The sequence below is a fragment of the Mauremys reevesii genome, linkage group 26 (assembly GCF_016161935.1).
Source record: "Mauremys reevesii isolate NIE-2019 linkage group 26, ASM1616193v1, whole genome shotgun sequence".
Classification (NCBI taxonomy): Eukaryota; Metazoa; Chordata; order Testudines; family Geoemydidae; genus Mauremys; species Mauremys reevesii.
This window is the reverse complement of record NC_052648.1, coordinates 2,807,209-2,819,247: the sequence shown is the minus strand read 5'-3', so window position 1 is coordinate 2,819,247 and position 12,039 is coordinate 2,807,209. Positions and strand designations below refer to the sequence as shown.

The window sequence follows — 12,039 nt, the reverse complement described above, 5'->3', positions numbered from 1 at the left end:
GAGGGAAAGGAAATAAATCAGGAAAGGTTTCTTAAAGAAACTGAAGAATATAGTTTCCTGGGGAAAAGAGGTAGAAACCCATAACTTGAGTAGCGAGTCTGTAAGGAACAATCCTGCAGGAGTTTGAAGGAATGATTGTCTTTTCCATCAAACCACAATACAAAAAGTATATCACCTGTATGTTTTTGATAAAATAGTACACAGTGAAATTGTTTATTTTGACATTAGGCTTCAGGTTAACATGCAGTTGAAATAAATTGGCAATCACTTTTCTGAGCTATTGTTTCAGTCTGTCTGTAGTCTTTTTGGATAACAACAATGCATCTTTTTACGTTGGGATAGTTATTTCCCCAGCACTAAGGGCTAGAATTAATTATTTTTCCTGAAGGGTTAGATACATAAAAACTAACGGAATCACCAGAAGTGCCAGACTATTGGTCCAAGTCACTCTGGACTGTAATAAATTTACACCATTCAAATGTATTTTGAAAGATAGAAGGGAAAACTAGGATTACACAGAAGTTCTTTTCACTCTCTCTTGCACATATGCACAGTGCAAATTTTCACACAGAAATCCAACAGCCCTTTCACTGAACTGTCCAAAAAATCTGACACACAAGATGGGTGAAGTAATCTCTTAGGCCTTGGCTACACTGGCGTTTTACAGCGCTGCAACTTTCTCGCTCAGGGGTGTGAAAAAACACCCCCCTGAGCGCAGCAAGTTCCAGCGCTGTAAAGCACCAGTGTAAACAGTGCCCGAGCACGGCTCCCAGCACTGTAAGCTAATCCTCCCAGTGCTGGCGCCGCGACCACACTCGCACTTCAAAGCGCTCCCGCGGCAGCGCTGTACAGCTGCAAGTGTAGCCATACCCTTAGTGGTGAGACAAAAGCTTTAGAGCTTACAAAGAGCTCTTCTTCAGACCTGAAGAAGAGCTCCAAAGCTTCTGTTTCTCACAAACAAATGCTGGTCCAACAACAGATCTTACCTCCCTCACCTTGTCTCTCTAATATCCTGGGGCCAACACAGCTACAGAAACAAATATAAAATACAAAAAGGTCTTTTGGATCAGAAATCTATTTATATTAGTAGGTCAAATACCATGCCCATCTATGGCACCAATAGCATTCCCACTGGCAAAGACAGCAACAGAAATGTTTCCTGGAACCTGCCAAAAGTTCTTCCCCAATCCCCTTCCTTCCAAAAAACAAAAACAGGAAAAATACAAGACAAACCTGGTTTGAATCAGCCAGTGTCTTTTCCAACATGGATGTGTATGACAGACTCCTATCACATACTGCCCAGAACGCCTCCCACTTGCAAAGATGACAAAGGATTGCGAGATCCTGGAACAATTATCTGCTCGCTTTCTTTTGCCACTGTAGGGGAAAGTGACAGAACAGGAAAAAGTAGATAAGTTCCAGTTTAAGACTTGGGAAATTTGTGCTTCCCCCCCCGATATGCAGTCCAGCCAGGAATAACCAGATTCCCAGTGACAATAGTTTATTTGGAGACCTTTGTACACTAAAGTCCTGAAAGACTTGAGCTAAACAAGCATACATCTGATTCAGGGGAGGTGGGGAAAGAAATCAGAACTTTGCTTTGTTATATTCCAAGACACACTGCAAATGAAAATAAAAATTGTCCAGTTAAAAGTGGTCTGATCTGCTTCCATAGTTTGGGAACCTGGCCAGAGCTTACTTCCAAAAGTTCTCTCTCCAGGTGGCAGGCAAAACCCTAACCCTAACCCTAACCCACACCACCACCTCACACCCTACATAACCCACTGGACCCTGCTAAAATACCAGCCCACTTTATGGAGGATTTCCAGATTTACACTAGTTGTAAACAAGACCAAACCACACTCTGTTAGAAGCTTGAAAGATTTTGGCCAAATATCAGTAAGGTCACATCTATGCTACTAACTGTGCAAGCTGCATCAGAATACGGCTGCCAAAATGTGTATATCCCTTGGCTGCATGCAGACTTGGCTGCATGCATAGGTGCTGTGTGTACTCACCAGGAGTGCCTGTGTTGGTGTAAAGTACTCTGCACCAAAGGTAGGTATCCTAATGTGTCATGTGCAGCCATCTGGCACAATGCCTTTCTGGAAATTTTTGCAATGTATTGTGGGACAGAAGTGACTTGTCCAGAGATCTCTGGGAGCTAGGGATCAGATTCCCAGCATGCAACTTTCTGCATCCATAACACCATCAATATTGCATAATCTCCCCCCCACTTTTTTTTGGGAAATCCCACAAACCCAGGCAGCACTTTTTGGTGTCTGTCATCTCTGACAGAAGCACAGAGCTCTGCACTAGTCTAGTGAACAATGCAAATACAGGACACACTATTCTCTGGTATTTGCAGACCTGCAGGAAAAGCCACAATAATGTGGGACATGAAGATTTTGCCAAGGACAGTTTTCTGAGACACAAAGAAAGACAATTCGAGATTGTTGTTGAGGTTGATGGAGCAGCTGCAGATGGTAAAGGGCCACTTCTGGACCCAAAAAATGAGCACTGACTGGTGGATCACATCGTAATGCAGGTTTGGGATGATGAGCAGTGGCTGAAGAACTTTCAGATGCTAGAGGCATCCATGTGCCAAGCCCACTCCAGCCCTCTAGCGCATGGACACCCAAGGAGAGCTGCACTGACCGCGGACAAGCAAGCGGTGATCACACTCTGGAACCCTGCAACATCGGACTGCTACTGATCAGTGGGAAATCTTGAAGTTGGAGAATCCACAGTTGAGGGCCATTATCCAAGCACGTAGGGCCATTAGTCATTTACTGCCATGCAGGACTCTTCGACTCTGCAACATGCAGAAAATCTGGATGGATACACAGCAATGGGGTTCTCAAACAGCAGTGGAGCAAAAGACGGCACACGTATCCCTATTTTGGCACCAGCCCACTTTGCCAAACTACCTCAACACAAAGGGCTACTTTTCTATGGGTAAGCAAGTATTGGCTGCTCACAAGGGATGTTTCACCAACCTCAGCATGGGCTGGTCAGGGAAGGTACATGACACTCACCTCTTTAAGAGCACAGGACTCTTCAGAAAGCTGCAAGCGGGAACATTCTTTCCCAACCAGGGGGATCACCACTAGCTATACTGAAATAGCTATAGTGATTCTGGGGGACCCAGCTTACCCTTTATTCCCCAGCTCACAAAGCTGTACACCGGCCACATCAACAGCCCCAAGGAAAGATTCAGCTATCGGCTCAGTATGTGCAGAATAACTGCTGAATGTGCTTTTGGTAGACTGAAGGGATGCTAGCGGTGTTTACTTGCTAGAACTCAGCAAGAAGGATCTCTCAATGGTTACAGCTGCCTGTTGTGTCCTGCATAACACCTGTGAGGCAGAAGGGGAAAGCTGCCATCTGACTTGCAACAGCCAGAACAAGGGTTATTATAGAAGCCTGATGTGGAGCTATGTGGCTGAGGGAAGCTTTGAAAGAGCACTTTAGTGGCCAGCTGCAGTAGTGTTGTGTGCTGGAGTGTTCTGAGCCTGGAGTTCTGGGTGCTGCTAAGAACTGTGTAGTGTTTGCTGTATGTGCATAACTGACTGGGTATTTTCCTGAAGCTACGAATTCTGTGGTGCTTGGTGTGCATTTACAAGTACTGTTGTCTTTGATAATCATTATGAATTCTGCAATATTTGTTGTGAACTAGTAAAGATAGAGATAAAGTTATATTTTGGGGTAATTAAACTGAGTGGGGAAAAAATTTCTGAAATTTAATACACAAAAGCCCCCACAGGTAATGTTATACAATTTTTAGCATAATTAAAAGGGGTGATCATTTTAAATTAGAAAGGATGTAAACATTTATATCCATTTGAGTACACAAAAGTAGTTGTATGTGTAGCCACAACGGACAACTGTGTTCTCACAGGTCAGTATGAGAAGCTGTGACTTTCTTTGCTGTCCTTCAGTGTAGAGTAGTAGGGGGCACGGATGGGTCCCTTGACACCATATGGTATGTTGGGGAGGGACAGGAAAAGGTCCAAGGACAATGCTCATGGAGTTCTCCAAGAGCTGCATAGGATGGAGAGTTTGGGAGCATTTGGGTTTGCTGACTGAGAAGACCCTTTATGTCCTGGTGCATTTCCCTCCCCTGCTGGGACTCATGGGCCTTCTCTGTCCTCTTGATCTTTCTTCATTCTATCAGTCATGCCAAGCCCTTAGTTCAGAGTCTGATGCAACACTGTTTTGCAAGATCCTGCAGCCAGGTCCTCCCTAATCCTATTCTTTCTCCTCCTCATGGTCATGCGTTCTGTGAGTGGAGGGGGCACCCACCAAGTCAGAAGCTGCTGATAAAGACAGACAAATGTATCACTGGATTTACAGTCAGTGGACAGAGAAAGTAAGTTTCTAAACTCCCTTTTCTTGCAAAACACAAGAAACGCTTATTGACACTTCAGCTTTGGAGCACCCCAGCACAGCACCACTCTCCAGCTCCAGTCCCAGCTATGGTACCAGGATCAAGGGATGATATGGATTTTCTGTTGCAAGACGCTATATGATTTCAGTCCCTATTCCATGGATAGGGCTATAGGACAGCGGCACTGAATATTTGCACTATTTTCCACAAGCAGTGATAATTTTAGCTGATCTCTCATTCCTCAGGGTCACAAAGGCACAAAGAACACAGCTGTTACTGTCATCCTGAAGCTGCCCGGGCCTATATGCCACTAGCTTGTTTGCGGCAATGGTGCCAGCTGAACTCATCATAGAGTGGCATGGCAAAGTATCCTACCATAGAGGAAGAAATAAGGCAGTCATCTCTAGAAACCTTCAGGAGAGGATTACAGAGTATCCCCATGAACGTTTCATAGAGATTTCTCAGGAGGATAAGAGGAATGTACCTAAGCACATAAACAAAAACGTTCTGCATTGCCCACTCCACTTAACCCAACAGGGGGAATGAAAAGCAGGTACCAATTCTACCTCTTTCTTGTACCTCCACGTCTTCTCCTATGACTAAAACAATTAAGAGTTGATACCTTTGGTTTGTTAGCTTGGGGGATGGGCTGGTGCCATCTTTAAATTTGATCACTACAAGGAGAAAAAAAAAAATCACTGCACGCATACTGGAGTTCCTCCATGTTTGCCTGATGGGACTGGCTACACGGTGGCAGAGCCTCAAACAGGTCCTGGTTTGCAGCATGGCTGGAGTCCTCCACCATGTCTCCCCCCAACTCCCTTTCTCTCTCACTGTTCGCAGTAAGGGTCTCTGGGTCAGGCTCCTCCAAAGTATCCACAGTGGTCTGTGGGGAGCTGGTGGGGGTTTCTGCCAAGTACGGCATGCAGTTCCTTGTAGAAGTGTCAGGTCTGCAGCGTAGGGCCAGATCTGTTGTGCTCCCTTGCCTTGCGGAATGCCTGGCCGAGATCCTTTACTTTTACATGGCACTGCTGCTGATCCCTCTCACACCCTCTTTGCCTGAATTCCCTGTGCAATCTGCTCCTAGATGGACATGTTTCTACAGTTGGTCCATTGCTGTGCTTGCAGCGCCTCCTCTCTCTGAGGCCCAGGAGATCCAATACTTCCGGTCTACTCTGGGTAGGAGCACATCTTGTATGTGGAGCTGGCCTGGTCGGTTCGGCAGTTGTCCACAAGGGTGAGCTACTAGATGTGATTGCCAAAGTGGGCAATCAGGAAAGGTATTACAAAAAACATGGGGGGGGGGGGGGAAGAGAGGAGTTAAAGGGTGGATGGAGTGGCTTTTGGTCTCTCTGACTCTTGGGCAGTGAGTTTAAAGTTGTAACAAGTGTGATCAGTGTCACAGGGAACAGGGCATTGCGGGACAGCTCATGGAGAACTGTTAGGATTGACACAGGTCATGCAGTGTCTATATAGTACTTGCACTGTGTCAATCTCAGTAGGTCAACCATGGCTCTACACCAGAGGTGGACAAACTACAGCCCGTGGGACCGTCCTGCCTGGTTCTTGAGTTCCCAGCCCCTCCCCTGCTGTCCCCCGCAAGGAGCGTGGAAGGGGGGGTTGGATGAGTCGGAGGTTCTGAGGGGTGCAGTCAGGGGGCAGGAAGTGGGAGGGGGCAGAGGCCAGGCTGTTTAGGGAGGCACAAACTTCCCTACCCGGCCCTCCCTACAGTTTTGGAACCCTGATGTGGCCCTCAGGCCCAAAAGTTTGCCCACCCCTGCTCTACACCATTCGGGGAGGTGGTTTTACTGTGTCACTAATGGAGTGCTTATGTCAGTCAGTGACAAATTTGAGTGTAGGCATACATATACATAGGTTGATTGCAAGTCGCCTTGTGTCGACATAACTTGGTGCTGTGACTGTCAGTTTTCTCAACAACGCAAACTTTATGTAACAAAGGGCCTGTATGAGAAAGTTCAAACTGCATCTTTTCTATGGCAACTTTGTCCTCCTTTGCCAAAAAATGACTTGTAAATAAATCAGCCTAGAACTGATAGAGGGATTTTTTGGGGGCTAGAAATACTTTGTGGTTTATTTCAAACAAACAGTTCTTTGGAACCGATATTATTTCTTACTCCTCCTTACCTCCACTAACACAACTGGCAACTCAGAATTAAAATTGCCAAAATTAAAAGGAGTTAAGTAACCAACCCATGTAATTAAAGTAGATAAGCAGACCAGCTGAAGTATCAGGTGATGTGCAATTTGAAGAACATTCTTCAACAGTGACCAAATATGAGAGAAAAAGCATTAGCAATTTATTACTACTGAAAGTAAAGAAGTCACTCCCAATTTTCCCCATAGCGTGGACTATATTTTCATAGGCTACCTGCTTCCTCCCCCCACCCACTCATGATCTCACAAATCATCCTCTTCTCCCATTCACAACCTGTAACACCTATAGCAAGTACAGTAATTACTTGTACAGAAAGATATTAAGACTTTTTATCTGTCTTTTAGGGCAATTTAGCAGCTAGAAAGGAGCAGCAACTGGCATCACACAAGCAGCCAGTTCTCCATAAGCCACCAGAAAATGTGCTGCAGATCTTCTGTTGCCCATGGACCACAACTTAGGAAGCTCTGAAGTAAATAAATCTGCCTGCATCTGTGTAACGGTGTTATTGAAGGCAGGTGCATAATTCAACTTTTCTTAAAATGATTTTTCAAAAGGCCATAAGTCAAAGTGATTTCTCCTCCACAGACTGCCTCCCCTTGAAGGGTCCTGCTCTTTAAAATTTGTGATTTCAAAGTTAGTCTAGTCAGCAGAATACGCTGTTTGCATAACCTCAGCACAACAGCAGCAAGAGTACACCAGGCTGCGTATGTCAAGTTCTAGAAGTACACCACCACCAGACACCAACTGAAAGACTACAAGAGCAATAGGCAGTGCCATTTTTGTCAAACCTGACCTTGTCATCAACACAAGATGTATGACAATAATAATGACACTGAAGTCCTGACAGAAGACACAGACAGCATTTCCAGCACGTCTGTCACAAACTGCCATGGAAGCAATTCAAGTTTGCCAGCCCACAACCTCGAACATAACAAAACATAGGTGATCAATGAACATAAGAACATAACATAAGAACATAAGAAAGGCCGTACTGGGTCAGACCAAAGGTCCATCTAGCCCAGTATCTGTCTACCGACAGTGGCCAATGCCAGGTGCCCCTGAGGGAGTGAACCTAACAGGCAATGATCAAGTGATCTCTCTCCTGCCATCCATCTCCATCCTCTGACGAACAGAGGATGGGGACACCATTCTTACCCATCCTGGCTAATAGCCATTTATGGACTTAGCCACCATGAATTTATCCAGTCCCCTTTTAAACATTGTTATAGTCCTAGCCTTCACAACCTCCTCAGGTAAGGAGTTCCACAAGTTGACTGTGCGCTGCGTGAAGAAGAACTTCCTTTTATTTGTTTTAAACCTGCTGCCTATTAATTTCATTTGGTGACCCCTAGTTCTTGTATTATGGGAATAAGTAAATAACTTCTCCTTATCCACTTTCTCAACATCACTCATGATTTTATATACCTCTATCATGTCCCCCCTTAGTCTCCTCTTTTCCAAACTGAAGAGTCCTAGCCTCTTTAATCTTTCCTCATATGGGACCCTCTCTAAACCCCTAATCATTTTAGTTGCTCTTTTCTGAACCTTTTCTAGTGCTAGAATATTTTTTTTGAGGTGAGGAGACCACATCTGTACACAGTATTCGAGATGTGGGCGTACCATGGATTTATATAAGGGCAATAATATAGTCTCAGTCTTATTCTCTATCCCCTTTTTAAATGATTCCTAACATCCTGTTTGCTTTTTTGACCGCCTCTGCACACTGCGTGGACATCTTCAGAGAACTATCCACGATGACGCCAAGATCTTTTTCCTGACTCGTTGTAGCTAAATTAGCCCCCATCATGTTGTATGTATAGTTGGGGTTATTTTTTCCAATGTGCATTACTTTACATTTATCCACATTAAATTTCATTTGCCATTTTGTTGCCCAATCACTTAGTTTTGTGAGATCTTTTTGAAGTTCTTCACAATCTGCTTTGGTCTTAACTATCTTGAGTAGTTTGGTGTCATCTGCAAACTTTGCCACCTCACTGTTTACCCCTTTCTCCAGATCATTTATGAATAAATTGAATAGGATTGGTCCTAGGACTGACCCTTGGGGAACACCACTAGTTACCCCTCTCCATTCTGAGAATTTACCATTAATTCCTACCCTTTGTTCCCTGTCCTTTAACCAGTTCTCAATCCATGAAAGGACCTTTCCTTTTATCCCATGACAGCTTAATTTACGTAAGAGCCTTTGGTGAGGGACCTTGTCAAAGGCTTTCTGGAAATCTAAGTACACTATGACCCCCTTGTCCACATGTTTGTTGACCCCTTCAAAGAACTCTAATAGATTAGTAAGACACGATTTCCCTTTACAGAAACCATGTTGACTATTGCTCAAGAGTTTATGTTTTTCTATGTGTCTGACAATTTTATTCTTTACTATTGTTTCAACTAATTTGCCCGGTACCGACGTTAGACTTACCGGTCTGTAATTGCCGGGATCACCCCTAGAGCCCTTTTTAAATATTGGCGTTACATTAGCTAACTTCCAGTCATTGGGTACCGAAGCCGATTTAAAGGACAGGTTACAAACCTTGGTTAATAGTTCCGCAACTTCACATTTGAGTTCTTTCAGAACTCTTGGGTGAATGCCATCTGGTCCCGGTGACTTGTTAATGTTGAGTTTATCAATTAATTCCAAAACCTCCTCTAGTGACACTTCAATCTGTGACAGTTCCTCAGATTTGTCACCTACAAAAGCCAGCTCAGGTCTGGGAATCTCCCTAACATCCTCAGCCATGAAGACTGAAGCAAAGAATCCATTTAGTTTCTCCGCAATGACTTTATCATCTTTAAGCGCTCCTTTTGTAATGGTGACCCTAATCGTCACAGTGTCCAATGGGACTATAGCATAATTAATGAAAATGGTGAACTAGTTGAGTTGTAGGTAGATGCACACCACACATCTCAGAGAACTCCAGTTACGGAACAGGTAACTATCCTTTCTTCGAGTGATTGCTCGTGCATTCCACAGTAGGTGACTGCAAGCTATATCTGATGGAGGTGGGTAGGCGTTTAAGGGTTTCCGGGACGTAGTACCGCCCTACTAAACCTGGCGTCATCCCTCGCTTGGGAGACTATCGCATAATGCGAAGAAAATGTGTGGACAGAAGACCACGTGGCAGCCCAACAGATGTCCTGGATCAGGACGAGGGCTACATAGGCAGCCGAGGCCTGAGCTCTCGTTGAGTGCGCCCTGACGATTGGTGGCGGGCGAACCCTCACCAGGTCATAGCATGTGCGTATGCACGAGGTGATCCAGTGGGAAAGGCGCTAGGTGGAAATTGGTTGCCCCATCATACGCTCGGCCTATGCAACGAACAGCTAAGAGGATTTCCGGAACAGCTTGATCCGGTCCAGGTAGAAGGCCAGTGCACTACGCACATCGAGCATGTGAAGGCGACGTTCCTCGTTGGAGGAATGGGGCTTAGGACAGAGCACCGGAAGGAAAATGTCCTGTTCCATATGGAAGGCAGAGACCACCTTTGGGAGGAATGAGGAGTGTGGACGAAGCCAGACCTTATCCTTGTGGAACACTGTATATGGGGGTTCCAAGGTCAAGGCCCTGAGCTCCGAGACATGTCGGGCTGACATGATAGCTACAAGGAATGCTACCTTCCATGACAGGTGAGACCAGGAACACGTGGCCAATGGTTCAAAGGGAGGTCCCGTGAGACAGGATAAAACTGGGTTTAGGTCTCACTTCAGAACAGGGGACCTAGCATACAGGAATGAACAGACCAGGCTTCTTAGAAAGTGGGAAGTCATAGTATGAGAAAAGACCAACTGGCCCTGCACCGGTGGGTAGAAGGCCAATATGGCCACCAAATGTACCCTGAGAGAGGCGGGAGCTAGTCCTTGGGTCCTAAGGGACAGGAGGTAATCAAGGATAATCTGGAGCAGTGCAGACGATGGGGAGGTTCCCCGCTCCGCCGCCTACCTAGAGAAACTGGACCACTTTGCTAGGTATGTCTGCCATGTGGATGGCTACTTTCCAACAGGACTCGTTTGACATCCTCTGAACACCTCCCCTTCTCCTCATCTAACCACTGAGCAACCACGCTGTCAGGTGGAGCACAGCTAGGTTGGGATGGAGGAGGCAGCCTCCTTCCTGGGAGAGGAGGTCCAGGTGAAGCGGTAGGCTCTGTGGTGGGGTGGGTGGGCCACTAAGAGGTGAAGGAGGGTCCTGTACCAGTGTTGTCAGGCCCAGTCCAGGGCTATGAGGATAACCCGCGACCTGTCTGTTTTTAACTTTTTGCAGGACCTTGCCGATCAGGGGAAAGGATGGGAAGGGATAGAAAAGCTGGCCTGACCACTGCAGGAGGAAGGTGTCCGAGATTGCCCCCTTCCCCACTCCTCCCTTGGAGCAGAACTGAAGACAGCGCTGGTTCTGGTCAGTTGCAAAGAGGTTGACCTGGGGAACTCCCCACTCTCGGAAGAGCTGGTGTTTGACCACCAAGTGGTCATACTGGTAGGACAAAACCCTGCTGAAGTGATTGTCTTGCACATTGTGGACGCCAGGTAAGTGGAAGGCTCGCAGGGAGATATTGTGGGCTATACAGAGTTCCCATAGGCTCAGGGCTTCCAGGCATAGGGCCAAGGAATGGGTCCTGCCTTGCCTGTTGATGTAGTACATCGCAGCGGTGTTGTCCGTAAGGACTCTGACCACCTTCCCGCAAAGGTGCATGCTGAAAGCTACACAAGCCAACCGTATTGTCCCTCCACATAAATGTCAGAGAGCTCAGGGCAAGTCGGAGGCCAACCATCTTCCTTGGGTTTGAATGTTCCCTATATGAGCTCCCCATCCCAGATCCAAGGCATCTGACACCAGGTCTAATGATGGGGAGGCTTCCTGGAAAGAGACCCCCTATAGCATGTTGCTTGGGAGGGACCACCATTGTAGGCAGGCAACGACTTGGGGCGGTACCAGGATAACCCTGTCCAGTCCGTCCCGAGCCTGGGAGTACTGGGAGGCTAGCCAAAGCTGGAGGGGCCTCATTCCGAGCCTGGCATGGTGGACCACGTACGTGCATGCTGCCATGTGCCCGAAAATCTGAAGGCAAGCTCTTGCCGTTGTCACGGCCTTCCCCGTGACCGAAGCAATGAGACATTTAAGGGTCTTGAACCTGCCCAGAGGGAGAGAGGCTGAGGCCCTTAAGGAGTCCAGCAGTGCCCCTATGAATTCTATGTGCTGAACTGGGACTAATGTAGATTTGTTCTCGTTCACCACTAGGCCGAGATCTGCGCATGTGGACAGGAGCAGTTCCACATGGGCCTGCATCTGGGACCAAGAGCTGCCCCAGAGAAGCCAATCTTCCAGGTATGGAAAGATCTGCACCCCTTTCCACCAGAGATATGCCGCTACCACTGCCATGCACATGGTAAAAACCCTGGGTGCCATGGATAGACCAAAAGGGAGGACCGTGAACTGGTAGTGAGCCAACCCAACCAGAAACCTGAG

At 46.5% G+C, this 12,039-nt stretch overlaps 1 protein-coding gene across 13 annotated transcripts in view; it reads right to left on the bottom strand.

The window, feature by feature from the left end:
- Window positions 1-12,039, bottom strand: part of GATAD2A (GATA zinc finger domain containing 2A) — a 113,814-nt gene that overhangs the window by 40,485 nt on the left and 61,290 nt on the right. For 8 of the 13 annotated variants that reach the window (XM_039515515.1, XM_039515522.1, XM_039515524.1 and 5 more), the window contains one exon: window positions 1,234-1,377. The exons of 4 other annotated variants lie outside the window; for them this stretch is intronic. In XM_039515515.1, the coding sequence (XP_039371449.1) occupies window positions 1,234-1,266 (33 nt within the window). In that variant the 5' untranslated portion in view covers window positions 1,267-1,377. Of the gene's footprint in view, window positions 1-1,233; window positions 1,378-2,658; window positions 2,816-12,039 lie in introns of those variants that run through there. One more of the 13 variants, XM_039515516.1, reaches the window with a different exon arrangement.